Source organism: Lissotriton vulgaris, chromosome 2_1 (genome assembly GCF_964263255.1).
Source record: "Lissotriton vulgaris chromosome 2_1, aLisVul1.2, whole genome shotgun sequence".
Taxonomy (NCBI): Eukaryota; Metazoa; Chordata; class Amphibia; order Caudata; family Salamandridae; genus Lissotriton; species Lissotriton vulgaris.
In genome coordinates this window covers 1024937463-1024957819 of record NC_141687.1, presented here as the reverse complement: position 1 = coordinate 1024957819, position 20357 = coordinate 1024937463, and the positions used below count along the sequence as shown (strand labels likewise).

Below are 20357 nucleotides of genomic sequence, written 5' to 3'. Positions count from 1 at the left end.
TGCCGGAGACTCCTGCCATGCTGAGCCGGTGGATGAGGATGGCATGGTCCACCTTGTCGAAGGCGGCACTCAGATGTACCAGAAAGGTAGACGCTTGAGATAAGGGATTCGCCAGAATCTTCGAAAGGATCTTGTTGCCATTATTAAGTAGGCTTAACGGGCAATAAGAATTGACCTCCTCCTCTGATTTAGCTTTTTTGACAAAGCTGACTACCACATCTTGCTTAAATGAGGCTGAAACTGGTATGCGTTTCAAGATGTAATTAATTATTAATTTCAGAAAAGATCTGAGCTGCAGTAGAAAAAGCTTGGAAAACTCTATGGGGATCCCATCACACCAATTTAGGAGCGCCATAGCGCCCCAATCCGTTGCACAGCATCAATGCCTTTTGGCACATTATCCATCAGTTGTACCATCATATTTTCAATTTAACTTGCTTCTCAAAGTCGTTTAAGTTTCTCTTCCCATTTTTTCATTATCCTCACTCGAAATATTAAATGCCATTTTTTCCAGGTTTCTAATGTTTTCACCGCGTCCATCCGAACTTCACAGGGAAAACATGACTAGAGCATGTTGTATTCAGGACAGTGTTTATTTAAAAAACCCAATGCATTTCGTGCATAATTTGCACTTCGTCAGGGGTCACTATAAATACAAAAGAAGGTGGAATACAAACATCAGTTGAACGTCTTTGTATCTGATGCACAAAAATTACATATTAATTGAACAACGTTACCCTGAGCATTCTACCCGATATATGGAAATAAGCTTGTCTCCTCACACTTTAAAAAAAACCATACGATCTAAGAAAGCTGACAAGTAGTTCCCCTATCCATCTTTTGCTAATGTGCCTAATATTGCGCAAGTATAACATATTCTTTCAACAATATCATTATCATGGCATAATCAGTATGAACTGGCGCTTAACTCTTCACTTTTCTTTACATGTTGAAATAATACTTGTTCCACTGCTGTTGCTATACAAGTGCTTAATAAACGCTTTGAATGCCTATTTTTAATGTCACTGGTAAACAACCCTGAAACTGCATTCTTCTCTGTGCATGCTGTAATGTTTAAAACGTTTTTCACATACCTGTCATGAACGTTTAAGTAAAAGCACCTTCCGTGTCACTTTCAGCTGAATATTTAAACATTTGGTAAGGTAATGTTTTAATGTCCTTCCTGAATATTCGATGTTATGATCAAGTGAGTGAATTGCCGCATTCTTACAGGAAGTGCGTTTGGGCATTGCACTTGAGAAGTCTGCACGCAAAAAGATTTAAACTTTGAAGGAAATGGTTTGAAAATGTTTAAAATGGATAATGAATGGAGTGCACCCGTCTCCTACTTACGTTGATTCACGAAATGCCCTTCACGGGGTTGCACCCACAAGAGGAGATAAATATTAAGACTCTGTAAGAATGCGGCAATTCACTCACTTGATCATAACATCGAATATTCAGGAAGGACATTAAAACATTACCTTGAAATAGGAGGCCACCTTATAATACATGTATATTCTTGTTGATAAAGTTTTGTATATTGTCAATGGATGCGTCATGAGGAACTGTGGGATATGTAGTATATATACGAAATTGAACAGGGTGTCAGCATTAGAAACCCAGAAAGAGCGCGAGATTTTAAATAGAGGCAGGAACTAGGCGGGGTAACAGGGATGGTTTGTTTAAAACGGAACAGCTTTGCAAGTACAAATGTTTAAATATTCAGCTGAAAGTGACACAGAAGGTGCTTTTACTTAAACGTTCATGACAGGTATGTGAAAAACGTTTTAAACATTACAGCATGCACAGAGAAGAATGCAGTTTCAGGGTTGTTTACCAGTGACATTAAAAATAGGCATTCAAAGCGTTTATTAAGCACTTGTATAGCAACAGCAGTGGAACAAGTATTATTTCAACATGTAAAGAAAAGTGAAGAGTTAAGCGCCAGTTCATACTGATTATGCCATGATAATGATATTGTTGAAAGAATATGTTATACTTGCGCAATATTAGGCACATTAGCAAAAGATGGATAGGGGAACTACTTGTCAGCTTTCTTAGATCGTATGGTTTTTTTTAAAGTGTGAGGAGACAAGCTTATTTCCATATATCGGGTAGAATGCTCAGGGTAACGTTGTTCAATTAATATGTAATTTTTGTGCATCAGATACAAAGACGTTCAACTGATGTTTGTATTCCACCTTCTTTTGTATTTATAGTGACCCCTGACGAAGTGCAAATTATGCACGAAATGCATTGGGTTTTTTAAATAAACACTGTCCTGAATACAACATGCTCTAGTCATGTTTTCCCTGTGAAGTTCGGATGGACGCGGTGAAAACATTAGAAACCTGGAAAAAATGGCATTTAATATTTCGAGTGAGGATAATGAAAAAATGGGAAGAGAAACTTAAACGACTTTGAGAAGCAAGTTAAATTGAAAATATGATGGTACAACTGATGGATAATGTGCCAAAAGGCATTGATGCTGTGCAACGGATTGGGGCGCTATGGCGCTCCTAAATTGGTGTTTTGTTCACGGAAGTGCGTTTGGGCATTGCACTTGAGAAGTCTGCACGCAAAAAGATTTAAACTTTGAAGGAAATGGTTTGAAAATGTTTAAAATGGATAATGAATGGAGTGCACCCGTCTCCTACTTACGTTGATCCCATCACACCCACATGCTTTGGCAGAGGGTGAAGACATCACCCTTTGATTAATTTCTTCAGCTGTGATCTCCGTGATTAAACTATCTTTTTTCTCCTGGGGTAATGAAGGACTAATAATTCCATTAAGCCAGGCAGCCGCTTCCTCTGTTGAGGTGTTATGAGGGTCAGAGTAAAGCTCTCTATAATGTTTCAGAAAGATAGCAGAAATTTCCTATAGATCTTCCATTAACTGGGTCTTTTATCTTTTCGTTGGTACTCTTATTAGCCCTACGTTTGGCTGGCAATGCAAGATATTTGCCTATTTGTTGTTTCTCCTCATACCTTTTCTGCAGGACTGCGTCGTGCACTAGGATTTCCTTGGAAACAAAGAAATCTTGTAAATTATATTTTATTTGATGTAGCTTAATTCTATTTGCCCTAGAGGGTACTGCCAGATATTTAGCCATAAGAATCGAAAATTGTTTTTCTAGTTGAGACCTTTCTTCATTCTCTTTTCTCCTTTTGTATGCGTTATAGTTAATTAGTTCCCCTCGAAAAAATGCCTTAAGAGCTCCCCAGTATGCAAAAATCGGAGCTGTAACCTTATTGTGTTCCAAAACTCTTCTAACAACAAGCGCATGCTGGCCACCCATTGCTCATCCACTAGGAGAGACTTGTCCAAAGACCATCTGAACTCATTTCGAGCTTGAATTTGGATTTAAAATTGGACTGAAATTACCGCATGGTCAGAAAAAGGATTTTCAATATTCTCAGATTTAGTACTTAAAAGAGAATGTGAGATGAGAAAAAAGTTCGTTCGCGAATATGAATAGTATCTCCTCGAATGGCAAGTGAACTTCTTCTCTCGGGAGAATTCAACGCATCAGCAATCAACCAACCTAAAATCCCATATCAGCTCCTGACAAACCCTGAATGATTTTGGTTTTGTCTGGGTTTTCTGGGGTCGTGAAGAATCAATAGTTGGATCGATTAACAGGTTAAAATCCCCACCAATAATCAAATATCCTGTTTGAGTAGTGGCAAAATCATATAGAGGCTGAAGCGTCTCTGACAAGTCTTCCATTGGGCCATAAAATCTAATAAAATTGAATAGTTGGTTACAGATCTGCAACCAGAGCCATCTGGCGCTATTATCCCTTTGGACCATTATAATATCCCCCGGTACATTTTTACTGACTAATATGGCTACTCCCCTAAAAGCTGCTCATGCAGAGGCATTTTATCTTTTCACCCTGTACCCTGTGAACCCAGCCCCTATCCCCCCACACCCTTTGTGCATCCTTCCTCACCACACCCTTGGATCTCCTCAATATTGGAGCCACCAGCGTCTGGGACTCTCCAAGATGTCTCCCCCCGAGTGACCTTGAGATCCTCCCACCTACCCCATGTGACCATCCCCTCCACCCTACATAGGGGTGCTGTGACAGGGCACCCAAGGTGGTGAGCCAGTGGCTGGCAGTCCAAAAAACTTAAACGGGAAGAAAAGGAGGAGACAGTAATAAGGGGAGAAGCAGAGGGAAAATCCCCTTGTTCTTGCTTCAACTAGTTATATTTTTGCCAAACTTATAGATCATTTAACCCCCTTAACCCCTGAATGTTGCAGAGAATGGAGGAGCTCTTGCTCCTCATCAACTGATTGAAATATATGAACTCTCCCTTTATGGAGGACCTTCAGTTTCGATTGTTGAACTATACCAGCAGAAGCCCCCACCTGTTGGAAATAATTTATCATGCCCCTAAAAGCCCGAGAAATTTTTTAAAGAAAAATTGTCATTTGTCTGATACCCTTTATCTCGGATTTCACAGGCTAGAATTTTTTCCTTTCTTCTTAAGTCCCTGAAGTTCACAGTAATCGTTCTTGGATATTTGGCGTTTGGGTATTGAGCTGCCAGAACTTGGTGTGCACATACAATCTTAAGCTAGCTCCGTCGTCTGAGTGGTGGCTTCAAAGCAAACATACTTGATGACCAAGTCTGTGAGAACTTTGTCCATTGCTTGCCCTTTCTCGTAGTCTTCCGGAATCCCAGTAATGCGTAAATTACAACTTCGAGCACGGTTTTCAGCATCGTCTACCTTAAGATGAAGGCTTGCTAGCTCGGTTTGTAGTTTGATAACCTGATCCGCTTGTCGAGGGGCAATATCTTCAAGATCCGATGTACGTTGCTCAGCTTCCAGGACTTCGAGATGTACGCTGCTGAACACGAGATTGTATTACGTGCAGTTGCAATTCCGTCCTTCAAATGGCAGGGCTACAAAGGCTACTTCTGTAAAACATGAATGCCTTTCACACAATAAACTCATATCTGCTGTTCTCCATCCAAGTCACTCTTAGCTCAGCTGAGGCCTTTTAATTGCATCACCTACCTAGGCTCAATAGGATATTGACTGTGTATATCATATACCACATTCTTTGTGGGTGGCCTATTTATCAGAATGTCGGGTAGCAGCATGTCTCATCAAGGGACTAGAACAGAGCTTTGCCAAGTTGCAGACAAAACTCCTATTGGATTGAGAAAGGCAAACTATTTATAGGAATTAAATTGCACACTTTTCCAGGAAAAGATTAACACAAGGGAACTCTGTGACACTCTGTAATCATGAAAGGAAAAACTATACTGCACATTATAGTGGGAGGATGACATACGTTCACACTCATCCATATCTCAGGAAGAACGGATTCTAAAATTGTGGCAAAGATATAGGATAAGTACAACAGAGAGGCACAAGAGAAAGAAGAAAGTAAATAGGGCAGATAGCTACTTCTGCTCAAAGAAAATCACAATGACCTAATACCACATTTTAGCACTGAACAAAAATGACCAGCCAAACATTTCAGGCACAGTTACCAGCAAAAGTGCCAGGAAAAGCATTATCAATACAAATGTCTCCACATGACTAACGACAGTCAAAGTGGCATGTGCCCACTGACACAAAGGGGCATATTTACAAGAGTATATCGACACAGGAACGTCACTTTTTGTGACGTTTCTGTGGTGATAAACCCTTCACCTTATTTACAAGGCGGCTTAATGCTGCCTTGTGACTAAGGCGCTAAGTGTAACGGGAATGGGGCGGGCAATGGGTGTTGCGGTGGGCGTTCCGCTGTAACACCTATTGATTTTGACACTGCCCCCTATGTACAAGGGTGGCGTATTTATGGGGCAGTGCCAAAATTAAGACCCGAACATACCTGGTCTTAACATGGCGAAAAAAGGAGAAATTATTAATTTCTCCTCATTTTTGCTGTTTCTATATGTGTACATAGAAACAGCAAATCGCCATGAATGATTGTTTATGTGCAGGAAGGTGTCCATTCATTGAACATAAACAAAATGACGATTTGAAACTTCTATGTGTGCTGCATAATGCAAATCGCTATACTGGATTATTTATATGCAGGAAGGGACACCTTCCTGCACATAAACAATCCTTCCCTCAACGCAGACACCCTTGCAGCAGCTGAATTTGGCACCAGTGCTATGGAAAATGCAGGAGTGCGCCGTATCATTGTAAATACGGTGCATCCCTGCGTTTTCAGAGTGCAGCGTTAGCAATTTTGGTTTAACGCTGCGCTCCGCCATTCTCTTGTAAATATGCCCTATAGTTCATAAACACAGCAGTGTGTCTCCCCAAATCCAAGTATGTTACCATTTAATATAAGCTTTTGAAAGGGTTTGGAAATGTAAGCATTTTGTCTTAATTAGGGTATCAGTTTCAGGAAAAACATATTTTGCCATTTGCGGCAAACAAGCTCAATTATCCAAATTTATTCTCTACAAAAAACAAACTTTTCCCTTCAAGTAGGGTTTTAATTTTTAGTAAAACTGCAATCTCGAAACATCAGCGTGTCAATTTAATCAAGTACTCATATGTACTAATTCTTCACATGGGCAGAATCTCCTTCAAATGTCCAGGCTCTATAATATGACAATACTCTTCACCATTTTAACAGAGAAACCACTGTGCCAAGGCTGGACACCATATTAGCCAGAATGCTCACAATACATCAACCATGACCATATTTCTGTATGCTCATCCAGACCAGGAATGCTGAGAATATGCCAAGAATGACAATGATTGTTCCAGGACGACAAATGGGCTAGGGATGATGGGAATCAACATATACTTTTAGTAGTCCTTTACACCAGGCATTTCTTTGAGGGAGTAAGTGTGGCTCAGTGGTTAGAGCGGCAGACCCTGATGTAGAGGTCTACCCCGGGACCAGGGTTCAATTCCTGCCTCGGCGGGTCTTGGGCTCAATTTCCGCGGTCCTGATAATTCTCACCTCAGTGCCTATTCTAATCATGGGTCCCACTCTGCAACTCTGGGCAATAGCTTGTTTAATCTCCACAACGGCCCCAACAACGCTACGATGCTTGGCTTCACCTTGGGGGTGCCCAGAAGTGGGCACTTCACAAGGAAAAGCCAGGAAGGGTTCCACAGCGGTATGTGTACAAGCGCCTGAGATACCCCTTCGGGGGTAGATTCGGTGTGCTACACAAATACTACTACATTTACATTTATCAGGGAGAAACACAATGCTTCCACACTCACACATTGTTTAGAGATAGCACAAACAATAATTACAATTCCAAGCAAACAAATCAAATATATACTGGATAGAGTGAGATAAAACTGGTTGTACAAGAGCCACTCAGATTTCTAGGTAAAAATTACAATTTTGTGTGAAATAAAACAGATTTAAATAATTCCATTCGAACCAGCTTGATTCTTGTCTGCCAGAGAGGGCGAGTTTTAATAATGGGGAACCTTAGGTAGGATTAAAAACTACAAGGTGAGGCTCTTTTGATCTCCCCCGTCTTGGTCTACAATATTTCAGCCATATTATTAGATGCCACTCAGGGTAAAATGGCTTTCCTCAGGACAGAAAGATCCCTATATTAAGTATAACAGGTGTTTACCATGTAGTAGTATACACTTGCGTACAATAAATTGTAAACTCATGAGATAGTGCTGTAACTTACGGTCCCTGTTATGCTCACCACGGGATGGTGTCCTGCAGGTTAATTCTAGGTTATGTTGTCCATTGCATCATAGAACCTTAGATGAGGGCGGATCCTGTAGTCACACATTCGTCAAGGTGTTGAGCCATCTGCAGAGTTCGTTGGTATCCTCTAAGCTCTTTACTTCTAACCTTGTGCTTTCTAACCTTACTTAAGGTTGCAATTATTAATAATCGCTCTCTCAGGCAAGGCCATCTTACTGTACTTTTAATACCTCTGGTCCCTGATAAGGAACAACCAGCTCTGCTGTAAGGCAGGCGTTGCAGCACACCCAGATGCATTAGGGATCTTGGATGGGAACCCTATGATGAAGCATGCCAATTACGGTCATTAGTGGGCGAGGGTTCTTCTATAACGATTTAGGAGTACCCACTTATCAGGACAATAGACAGTTGGCTGTCTCTTGTTGATTGTCAGATATTGTTGCGAAGTGGAGAGAGCTGTGACACTTCTCACCCTCCTCGCTGGTGATGGTTATAATCCAATCGGCATACAGCATCAGCCTCAATGAGTAACTGCCAGTCCTTGGAGTACAACGTCTGCAAACCCGGAGAGTACTCTCACATGAGCTAAATAAAGGTTGAACAGAACTGATGACCAGTGCTTAATTTGTAAACCAATAAGTGCCGGGGCTCTCGTCGGGAGGCCATTGCAGCTTGCACCACACTTTGCCCCTGACAGCTGGCAATGACAGTACAACCAAAGAGATTCTATCAACGGGGGTGGTGATTATTTTTAGATTTTTATTTACTGTGTCTAGTGAGATACTAGGCTCTCTCTTAGATTTGGAAAGATGAGAGCACTATGTGCTTTTTTGAATACCCCTCACACACTAAAAAGTCCTTTAGTGTCATGCTTCATCATGGGGGTCTTCCCGTCCCTCTACGGGGCAGGGCGTGCTGTGACTTACGAGCTACGCGGGAGCACTTAGTTTTTGTGACAGAAGGCTATGTGTCAGTGCAGGAGGTGTCAGTGAAGTGTAGGGACCTAATACGTGAGTATGAAGAAGAAGAATAAAAAAGGTTAAAAATTCCCTGGCTAGTAGAAAAAATATATGTTATTCGCTTCTCTAGCTGGGAACATTAAGAAGGGGGTTTTGAGGTAGAGCAATAGCTTGCTACCAGGTCGACATGTTTCATAAGCAGTCCCCTTCTGCTTACTCATCAGGACCATCTAATGGTCCCTACTACACAATGCTCGGTTCTAAAATAGTAAGCCTAAAGTCCTACAAACAAGCAGCAAAAATAGGCTGCCTATTTGAGCTTCAGGGCATGAGCTGGCCCTAGTGAAGCGTGGTAGAATTACCAGTATTGTCAAAAATGTTGACCTTTTGCGGTCTCTGTAAAGAAGGTGGGAAAAAAGAGAGAAAGTAAAACATATATATGTCGTTTCACATTGGTCTTGTGTAGCACAAACATTACGAAGCGCCACAATCATAATGGGTGGCGTTTCGCTAGTGAAGCATATATAACGCGCTTCATGAACAAGTGAACGAGTGGAAATTGACTCGTTGGAATGGCTGATGGATCAACCATTCCAACGAAACCCATTATGATTGTGGCGCTTCGTAATGTTTGTGTTACACGAGACCAATGTAAAACTACATATTTATGTTTTACTTTCTCTCTTTTTTCCCACCTTCTTCACAGAGACCGCAATAGGTCAACATTTTTGACAATACTGGTAATTCTACCACGCTTCACTAGGGCCAGCTCATGCCCTGAAGCTCAAATAGGCAGCCTATTTTTGTTGCTTGTTTGTAGGACTTTAGGCTTACTATTTTAGAACCGAGCATTGTGTAGTAGGGACCATTAGATGGTCCTGATGAGTAAGCAGAAGGGGACTGCTTATGAAACATGTCGACCTGGTAGCAAGCTATTGCTCTACCTCAAAACCCCCTTCTTAATGTTCCCAGCTAGAGAAGCGAATAACATATATTTTTTCTACTAGCCAGGGAATTTTTAACCTTTTTTATTATTCTTCTTCACACTCACGTATTAGGTCCCTACACTTCACTGATACCTCCTGCACTGACACATAGCCTTCTGTCACAAAAACTAAGTGCTCCTGCGTAGCTCGTAGTTCACAGCACGCCCCGCCCAGTAGAGGGACGGGAAGACCCCCATGATGAAGCATGACACTAAAGGACTTTTTAGTGTGTGAGGGGTATTCAAAAAAGCACATAGTGCTATCATCTCTCCAAATCTAAGAGAGAGCCTAGTATCTCACTAGACACAGTAAATAAAAATCTAAAAATAATCACCACCCCCGTTGATAGAATCTCTTTCTTTATTCAATTTTGCCAGGAGGGTGATTCTATCAGTACCTCTACGCTTCCTCTATTGTTTTGGAATGACAGTACAAACACAGCTAATAACCATCACGCATGGCTGTTGCTGTGCTAATACTTAAATTAGCCAGACGGTACCACCATGTGACAGACCGTCATAAGCTCCGGTGCTGGCAATTAGGTGCCGGTGCGGAGTACCGGAAACCACCGGCATAAATTAAGCACTGCTGATGACAAGACCACCCTGTTTAAGCCATCTTCTTCTGTATAAACCGTTACATTTTGATGCTGCTCTATCCTGGTACACCATGACACCCTGAGCAAACGACCCCAATGCAATGTCTGCAGTAGTTCTAAGAAACTGGCCTCAATGCCAACGTTGGAAAGTTTACTACACAATTTGCCTCCTTTAACTTTTTCAAGAGGTAAGGAGTAACTGATCACATGGCATTGTAAAGTATAATGAATACTCAGCATTTTCTGCGCAAGCTGTACTACAGTGGAAGCCTAATGGTTCAACAAAGCATAAAGTGTGAGCACAATCCAAGCGGTAAGATATTTTCATGCCAGTTTTGCTTATAACTTCTCTTCACAGTCGGCCAATGCAAGCAATCAGTAATTTTCTGGTGGTTCTTTGACTGTGGAGAGGCACGAGGTGACTGCCTTTTTAGCAACAGAGGAAGAAGTTTTGATTTTGTAACTTCTACAAATAGTTGTGGTAATAAACTTCCTCAAAGAGTAAGGGTAAGTAGTACTAAGGCTATCGGAACTGGAGTCGGGCCAATTGCACACAATATTTTGCCTTTTGTATTAAATCATGTATCACATTAACACTGCACCCAAGTGTAGGGTGATCCAAGTTCTCAGGTTGCAGTTCAGTAAATAGCCTGACATGCACTAACCAGATGTTACTACCTAAAGACCGCTACTATATAACTTTCTAGCCTGTCCATACCATTAAAAGTCAAGGATAAGCAGCTCTAGTTCTGTATAGAATTTAGCACAATCGCGAAGAGCCAGAACCCAAAATTCCCTGGTTTTGGACATGGTGTTAGTGATTTGTTGCCATTCTATACGGTGTCGATCAGGGAAACACCATGGCGCTCATCCTGCTGGATTTGAGCGCAGCTTTCGACACCGTGTCACATTCCATCCTCATTGACTCTCTGAAATCTCTAGGTGTGGCAGGCCAGGCCTTGGCCTGGCTGGCGTCTTTCCTTAGTGACCGAAGCTTCCAAGTGTTTTCTTCTAAAGCTGCCTCCGCCATTTGTCCTTCCACCCGCGGCGTCCCCCAGGGCTCAATTCTTAGCCCTTTATTATTTAATATTTATGTTAAACCCTTGGCAACCATAGTCGAACAAGCTGGGCTAACCCTGTTTTCCTACGCAGATGACACCCAGATTGTCTTCTCCTTGTCAGGGAGAGACGTAAACAACATCTCCGCACTCAAGTCGGGCCTCACTCTTGTGGCCGACTGGATGCGGAGAAATTGTCTCAAGCTGAATGGGGAGAAGACCGAGGTGGTCATTCTGGGACAGAACAAACATCTTTGGGGTCCTCGCCATTGGCCCATCGAACTGGGAAATGCGCCTACACCATCTACTGCAGTTCGCAACCTGGGCGTCATTATTGACGACAGGCTAACTATGAGACAACAGGCTACTAAGGTCTCAGCCATCTGCTTTTCAACCTTGCGATGGCTTCACAAGATTTTGTGGATGCTCCCCCTCTCCTCTCGCAGAACTGTAGTCCAGGCACTTGTAACATCACGCCTGGACTATGGCAACATTCTCTATTTGGGCGCAGATAAAGCTACTATACATGTGCTGCAGGTGGTGCAAAATGCGGCCGCGCGCCTGCTAAAGAATGTCCCCAGACGCACCTCAGCCACTGCCGCTTTGCGTGACCTCCATTGGTTGAGCATCCCAGAACGCGTTAAATTCAAGGCACTCTGCTATATGTTCAAGGCTAAGCAGGGTAGCGCCCCAGTATATGTTCAGGGGCTGGTAAAACCCTATAGACCCCTGCGTTCATTAAGGTCATCGGACATTGGCAATTTCACAGTACCAAGATGGAAGCTGGCAAAAATGGGAGGCCGCTCCTTTTCCACTCTTGGTCCTAAATACTGGAACTCCCTCCCATTGGCATTAAAATCTGAGACCAACTTACTCCGCTTCCGTAAGGCTTTGAAGACCCTGCTCTTTACTAAGCGTGACCAATAGTCGGCAGAGGCCTTAAGTCAAGGTGACATTCTCTTTTCTTCTACAGTCTATCCCTGGCGCCGGGAAACCCATTGTGGGTAGCTGTGCGCGGTACAAGCTTAAATAAATAAATAAATAAATATACGTGCACAAATAGTTTTGCCCGCTTTAAGGGCCTTACCATACGCTGCTTTTAAGTATTTATATTGAGCTGTCTTAACATGTTAGCTGCTTATTCTACGGCCAGGAGCAAGTGTTTTTCCTTAAAGATACACAGTTAGAATTTAACCAATTAGAGTTTAACCTGCCAACTGAACCTCTTTTAGGCGAGAAGGGAACTCTATGGTAGTAAGGAAAGAGATCCAGATAACCTTGTTCCATCTGGCGAACGGGTTGCAGATCACTATGATGTGAGGAGTAAAGCAAGTTTTAGGCATACCCTCACCATACCAAACTTCCATCACATCTGTTTAATTTATAGACCACTATAGAACATTTCAATTTATTATTGCTTCTAACCTTGGCCATGTGCTCTAACATTTGTGGTGTCTCAAAATCTTAAGCATATGCCTGAATTTTTTTATCATTTGTGCATGGTGGGCATCACCTATACAAGTATCAATGAAAACAACAAGCATGTGCAATGCAATGGTCTCGCCTGTGGGACCTTATATGTATGTAGCTATGCAGCACATTAGCCTGGGTGATCAAACATCTACTGTTCTTTAACATGGAGGGAAATTAAGCATCAAACTGCATGACACACCAGGTTTGGGAACACATGGAGAAATATTGCCTTTTAGCAGTCCAAAGATTTGTTTTTAATATCTAATCAGCGCCTTTGGTGGTCATGTCACTGAAAATACAAGATTTGAAAAAAATATTATTGTCTACAGGTGCTCGTGGAACACAATTTCTATGGACTGGAATCTAGAGAATGCTAAAGTGATTATGGTATTTTACTGACCTCTGCTGGTCGTTTTCTATCAAGAAAGTTAAATAGAGGCAGTTGCCAGAAAAAGATAAAAAAGAAAGTCTCTAACGAGAAAGCAGTTCTGGTATTTTACTGACCTCTAGTGGTTGTTTTCTATCAGGACAGTAAAAAAGAGGCAGTTAAACAGAAAAAAGTACCTAAGCGAAAGCAGACAAATCCTAGAGCTGATCTCCAGAGTCCACACAGTACATACACATATACGTATATACTAAAGTAAATAGGTATATACAAGAGGTTTTGAATGCTCGACCTAAAAATTACAATGGATCTAAAATATGTATAATGCATAAAAAATAGTAATCAATAACATGCTTTGTGCCCCAATTAGAACAATGATTGGCCCTAGCTGACCTGCCTCTTCCAAAAAGGGCATTCTATCCATGTAAGTGCAGTGAATGCAGTGCCCCTAAAAGCGTGATACTCCTCTTGAAATGCCTTTGACACATACAGCTAATCTCCAGGTAGTATTGCCCAACTCCTGCAATTTCTTCCTACACTGAGTTTAATGCATTTTTGTTGAAATTAATATAATGTTCTATAGCTGATACATATGTGGTGGTTGTGACTGGCCTTCTCATTATTGAGGCCTGTAAATTGGGGATGATTTTATTATTGATATGGGTTTAATTAACTTTCAACATATTTAAGTTAACATATTCAATAACAATCTATTAGATCTGATTGGCATGATTTGACTTACCTGTTTCCTTTGAGATATAGCCACATCTTGTATTGTTCACAGGCACCGTTCTATTCCTTTCAGAATCCCAGTTCTGGTATATAAGAGGTAGCCTGTCTTCCCAACTGTGATACAACGAGAAAAGGTGTTTTTTTTAACATAAATATACATTTTCTCTCTTAATACTTAATAGTTTAAAAATGTATTCCAGTGCACCAGACTGAATGAGCAGTACCAGAAGCTGAAACCCAATCTTCAGACAAGCGAACCTGGTCCTCGTTAAAGAATTTGAGTACGAGACTTTGGTGATCTCGAATGACCAACTACCACAACCAATTAGCTATTTTTAGAATCCCCAGAAAAATCTATTGGGAAGGAGCATCTTGTCCTTACTGTGAGTTGCAATAAACTGTATCAGGTCATGTTACCGTAAATTCAACCCATTTATTAGTTATCGACCCTTCGACCTATTACCCACCAGCCCCTCTCCAAGGTCTTTACTGTTCAGATCAACCTAGTTAAAACCCAGTTTTGCTTTTTGATTTCCCAGTCCTTACTTCTAAACCAGTCCTATTAATTTAAAAAAATACGTTTTTCCAGGCAGAACTAGCAGCAATGGAAAAAGCTGATGTGCCCTCAATTATTTTACCCATGCTCTGAAACTCTGGGAGGGCCAGGAGCTGACACAAAACATGTATACCTCTGCAATTAAGAGGTGATCCTACAGTAGATGATGAACCATCATATTTAGTAGAATGTTGGCATCTCTACAGACTATAAATGCTTTGTAGGGATACTCTACAGCTTAAAAAACAAAGGTCATGATCTACAAAAGTAAACTTACACTTTTGTGTAAGATTACAATTTTTTTGTTATTCACAAACTTCGAGCTAATAGTAAATTTATGACCGTGGAGACTCCGCACTTGAGGTGGAAAACTCTGCACATGAAAAGATAGACCTGTCCTAGATCAATTGAAGGAATTCATAGCAGTCAAATTGAGTTCTTCCTCAAATAATATCTTCCCAAGAGACTTCGTCCTCTAATGCAGTAACCAAACTATGTAGCTGTATCACACATGCCCATAATCTTTTCAATGAGGTGAACATGGGCTTTGGGTCTGTATATGTAACAGAAAGGGGTACCCCTGAATTAAATTCGTAAATCAGGGAGAATAACTATATGTGAATAAACTATTTAGGAAATGGATCACAGAGTGGACCTAAACATAAACACATTAGGAGACCAGAAAGAAAGAAAAAAATATTGTTAATAAAATATATATTTTTAGTTAGATAGTCATGGCTATCATAATTCATGAATTATGATACCAGGACCATGTCTGTTCATTTCACTTGGGATACATTTAATATGTTCTGTTGCTAAAGGCCATCTATTGTTGGCACTAACATTCAGGTTCTATATCAACAACATTATGTTTTAATATATCTATCTATACTAATATTATAAAGAGAGAGCCCAAACCTTTGAGGCGGGTAATCTCAGGAACCACAGCACCAATCACAATACCCAATACAGCATTGGAAAGGACAGCTGCAGCAGATGGACATAGGCTATACAGCTGGCCACCATATACATTCGAAGGGTAAAAGAACCTTAGGGGCAAAGTAGTCCCTTGTGGGCGTGGGCGTTCTGCTCGGGGTGTTCTGCTGGGGGCGTGTGCGTGTGCATTGTGCTGGGGGCGTGGCCATAAAGCGATGGGCGCGGCAATAAAGCGATGGGCGCGGCATTCGCTATGTGTTAGTACTTCCTTGTGGCCGTTTGCGTTGTGCTGGGGGCGGAAATCAGGTAAAACAAGTGTTTACAGGGCTCCGTTGTGGGCTTGTGGGGGCGTGGCCAACGCTACGTGTTAATACTTTCTTGTGGCCGTGTACGTTGTCCTGGGGCGGAAATCTAGGGGCGGAAATTAGGTAAAACAAGCATGTGCGTTGTGCTGGGGGCAGAAATCTGGGGGCGGAAATCAGGTAAAACAAGCGTTTACAGGGCTCCATTGTGGGCATGTGGGGGCGTGGCCATACAGTATCTGGGGGCGGAAATGAGGTAAAATAAGCGTGTGCGTTGTGCTGGGGGCGGAAATCAGGTAAGCAAGCGTTTACAGGGCTCTGTTGTGGGCATGTGGGGGTGTGGCCATACAGCAATCGGCGCGGCATTCAACAGGCATTCGGTAAAAAGGGGGCGCGGAAATGCTACAAAACAAGTATTCACAGGACTCCGTTGTGGGCGTGTGTATGTCCGGACAACGTCGGGACGGGCTGCTAGTGTTAAATAAACCTAGGCCATGTGTGTATGGAATTGTGTGACTGATTAGCCTCTTAAACAGCTACAGAAGTATTGGAAGTATCATGCATAGGCCCCATACGAGATTATAGATGTATCCTTAGTATAACTAATACATTGTATGTCATTCATTCTTATTTATAACATTGTGAAAATATACGATTTTTTACTATCTAACTAAAAATAATAAAAATATATATTTTTTCCCAAAAATATTTTTTTCTTTCTCTCTGGTCTCCTAATGTGTTTATTTATGTTTAGATCCACTCTGCGATCCATTTCCTAAATAGTTTAAATACATGGGCTTTGGATCTGCCTGTAGCACTGAGACATCTATGCTACAAAGAGTCAAGTAATGCTTTCCACAATGCCTCTTCATTCTTGTTGTGAAAACAAAAAGTATAAGAACAGTGATGAGTGGAGTGCTAGAACTAATGTCAGTCACTGATAGTTACTCGGGCTGCATTTCAGTCCATCTTTTTTTTGCCTACCATGCCAGTCAGTCGTAAACTTTATTCGGATTTACACATAAATCCATAAAAGCACAAGAAAAAAAGACAGCTCGCTTTACAGCTTACAACGTGCATTTACATAACAACATTATTAATACAAGAGATTAATAAAAAATGTTATAAAATATACAGTTCCGGATAAAAACACATAAAAAGCCCAAGTCCCTTCTGTACAAACAAAAGTGCCTACCATTCCACATCAGAGAAAAAACACCCTTATGTACATCATGCTTGGTTGTGCTCCAATGGAAACGATTCAGACCACACTGCCAGGTCAGGGACTCTTTGAACAGGTACACAAGCAAGAACTCACCTGTTTCAGCCTATTTGGGCATCATCAATGGGGTTGGTTGTGTGATCGTCTGGAAGCGGCTCGTCTGGCAGTTCATGATGTACTGTTGCCATGAAGAGTAGGGTCAGTACTTTTCGTATATTTGTTTACATCCTTTTTGTCCTGTAAGCAGTGGTGACACAGTCATTCATGCAACCCTTTCTAAACAACTTAGAGGAACATCTTATGTGAGAAATGGTTCTCACCAAAGAAAGATGCCCAGTGTTTTTTTATAACACCTCTCCTCTTCGTCTGGATGTGCTCAAAAGCTGCATCACTTTAATGCATCAACTAGCTTCTTTCCGAGTTCCTCCAACATCTCCTGTCTTCGCTACGGAACTCACAGCTTTTTCCTCCCTGGCAGGAAATCAAATGTCTTATTGTTCAGAGCCTCAGGTACCTTGAGTCCTTGACGGCAGTTTGACATCTTAAATTAAAGCCACACCACACGTGTTACTTCTGATTACCCCCTCACTATTTATTACCTACAGTTTTGGCTTTAGTAATTAAATCTGCTGGATTGTAGAGTATCCATCAGTGAATGTTTTAAATCCCCAGGCTCCACTTTAGACAACAATCTAAACCAATATGTCTTCATAAACCCTTTTGCAGGACAAGCACACTAATAAGGGCCTGTTTACAAATTTGGAGGTCCTACAGCGGATGGTGCAATGTGCAGTCCACTGTAGGACCGCCAAAGCCACGGTGCTGCTGCCCGCCAGATTAGGAGTTAAATCCTGGTCTGACGGGCAGTGCTGTGGCGGTCTGACAGCAGCTGTCTGTCAGGCTCATAGAAGAGTCTAGCATGCAGACCGGCACTCCCAGCGCGACAACTGCACCTTCCTGCACAATGAGCAGGAACTGGGGGTTCAAATTCAGGAGGGCACTATATGTGCCCCCCGCATGCATACCCTGGCATCGCCAGCATATTCCTGCTTCATACCACCACCATCATGAAATGGGATTCTGGATCCCGGTGGAGGCGGCAGTCTCGTGGCAATCTGACTGTCACACTCAGAATGGACTGCATGGTGCCGCAGTACGGCGGTGATCGGACATCCATCATGAGGATGGAGGTCCTTTGGACTACCATAGTCGTAATCAGGACCTATATAAGGCTTCTCTATGGAACAAAAAGGCTTCTCCCAATATAGGATTTCAAATTAGACCATGTTAGGCTTTCAATACCTCTGTAGTGCAAACACTATTTACCTGAGTAATCCATCCTTCAGAAAGTCTACAACTTTAAGGGCAACTTAAATGCCTACTTTTCAAACGTCACTTCCAATTATGACCTCCAAATGTACATTCATGTACTGAAAACGTATGGTGGAACTAGGAAATCTCTACAATGAGCAAATGTTAAATGAATGAATGAATTAATAAATATGCCATTTGTAAAGAGTATAGCTGTCTGATAGATATCCCAGCGGTATTAGTTTAGTACAAGAGTGAAGGAAGTAAGAAGATTGCCAGGCTGACTGCAACGGCCATGTTTTTAGGAGCTTTTTTTAAATGATATTCATTAGGTGAATCACGAATATTGAATGGGACAGTGTTACTAAGTTAAGGGCCAGGAAAGAGAAAGAAGGGTCTTCTAGATGGGCATGGCATATAGAAGAGACCACCAGCAGCAGCTGATTAGAAGATCAAAGGGAAAGGGAAGGAAGGTAGGCCTGAATTCAGTTCCTCAAATAGACCAGGCCTTTGTTACAAAAAGCTGTGAAAGTAAGCAGTAGACATTCAAAAACAAGCATTGGCAAATCCAATAGGGCTTGGCAATGCAAGAGCTATTGGCTTTGTCAATGTTAATGTCTTTCAGCATTGCATGTCCAGTTGGTAAGTGTTCCACAGGCAGATGCAGCACCCAAGTGCCCTCTGCTGATGTGCCATTATTCCTATGTGTAACCACAGACATAAACACCGGCATTGGTACCGCCCCATGAGGCAATCGCAGCTCGCATGCCTGGGCTTTGCATACCCACAAAAAAGAACAGATGATGGACGGAATGCTGAATTAATCAAACATTCACCCCCAGTCACAGAGCTAGGTTAAATCCATAGTTTTTCTGCATACCACGCCATTCCAGTTTAGACCCAGCCATATGCAAATCAGTCTTGACTTTTTGCCCCATGGGATCAGTCCAGCCCGAACTAGCATCCTGGGACCGGTTTTGGGGTAACACCCCTCATCATCCAGGCTAGCTTGAATCTGGTGGTGCAGCGAGCACGAGACCCATGTCTGGGCATATCCTTCCCATTTAGGGTGACAAATGCAAAAAGAACAGATGATGGACGGAATACTGAATTAATCAAACATTCACCCCCCCAGTCACAGATCTGGGTTAAATCCATAATTTTTTTGCACGCCACACCATTTCAGTTTAGACCCAGCCATATTCAAATCAATCCAGCCCAAACTTCCAGGCCAGGCGAGGTCCTCCCTGGACCAGAAACAAGAATCCTGGGACTGATTTCGGGGTAACACCCCTCATCAGCCAGGCTAGCTTGAATTTGGTGGCATAGCGATCACAGGACCCACGTCTGGGCATACCCTTCCCACTTAGGGCAACAAATACAAAAGGAACAGATGGCGGACGGAATGCTGAATTAATCAAACATTCAACCCCAGTTACAGATATTGGTTAAATCCATCATTTCTTTGCATGCCACGCCATTCCAGTTTAAACCTAGCCATATCCAAATCAGTCACGACCCTGCGCCCCATAGGGACAGTTCAGCCCGAACTGCCAGGCCAGGTCCTCCCTGGACCAGAAACAAGGATCCTGGAACCGGTTTGGGGTTGACACTCCTCAGCAGCCAGGCTAGCTTGAAGCTGGTGGTGTAGTGGGCACAGGACCCACTTCCAGGCACACCCTTCCCACTTAGGGTGAAAAATGCAAAAAGATAATGGACAGAATGCTGAATTATTCAAACATTCACCGCAGTCACAGATTTGGGTTAAATCCATCATTTTGTTTGCCAGCATTCCAGCAGGGCTTGTAGTGAAACGGCGCCGCTGTACCCACGCTACTGTGCCTGTGGATGATGCCTTGCTGCTGTGGATACAACACTACTGGAATGAGATGGAAGCATACTTCTCGGCGCCATCGTAGGAGCTGTACAGACGAAGTATTATTCCGGAGGCAGTCATATGTGAAAAACATCACCAAAAGCAATAAGAGAACATAAGCATGCAATAATAACACATGCTTATATCTTACACGGGAGCCGAAAGGCACAGTCTGGTTTATCACCAGCGGCCTCACAGATGACATTTAGGGAGTGTAGGCAGGGTGATTCAGGAATGAGGTCGGGGCTAAGATGGGCTGGACCTGGCATGGTGGGGAGTTTGG

General features: G+C 42.3%; 1 protein-coding gene across 1 annotated transcript in view; it reads right to left on the bottom strand.

The window, feature by feature from the left end:
• The window catches only part of PLA2R1 (phospholipase A2 receptor 1), a 1083903-nt gene that overhangs the window by 145886 nt on the left and 917660 nt on the right, over positions 1–20357 (bottom strand). Inside the window, exon 16 of the mRNA XM_086956636.1 lies at positions 13882–13985. Coding sequence (XP_086812762.1) covers positions 13882–13985 — 104 coding nt within the window. The remainder of the gene's footprint in view (positions 1–13881; positions 13986–20357) is intronic.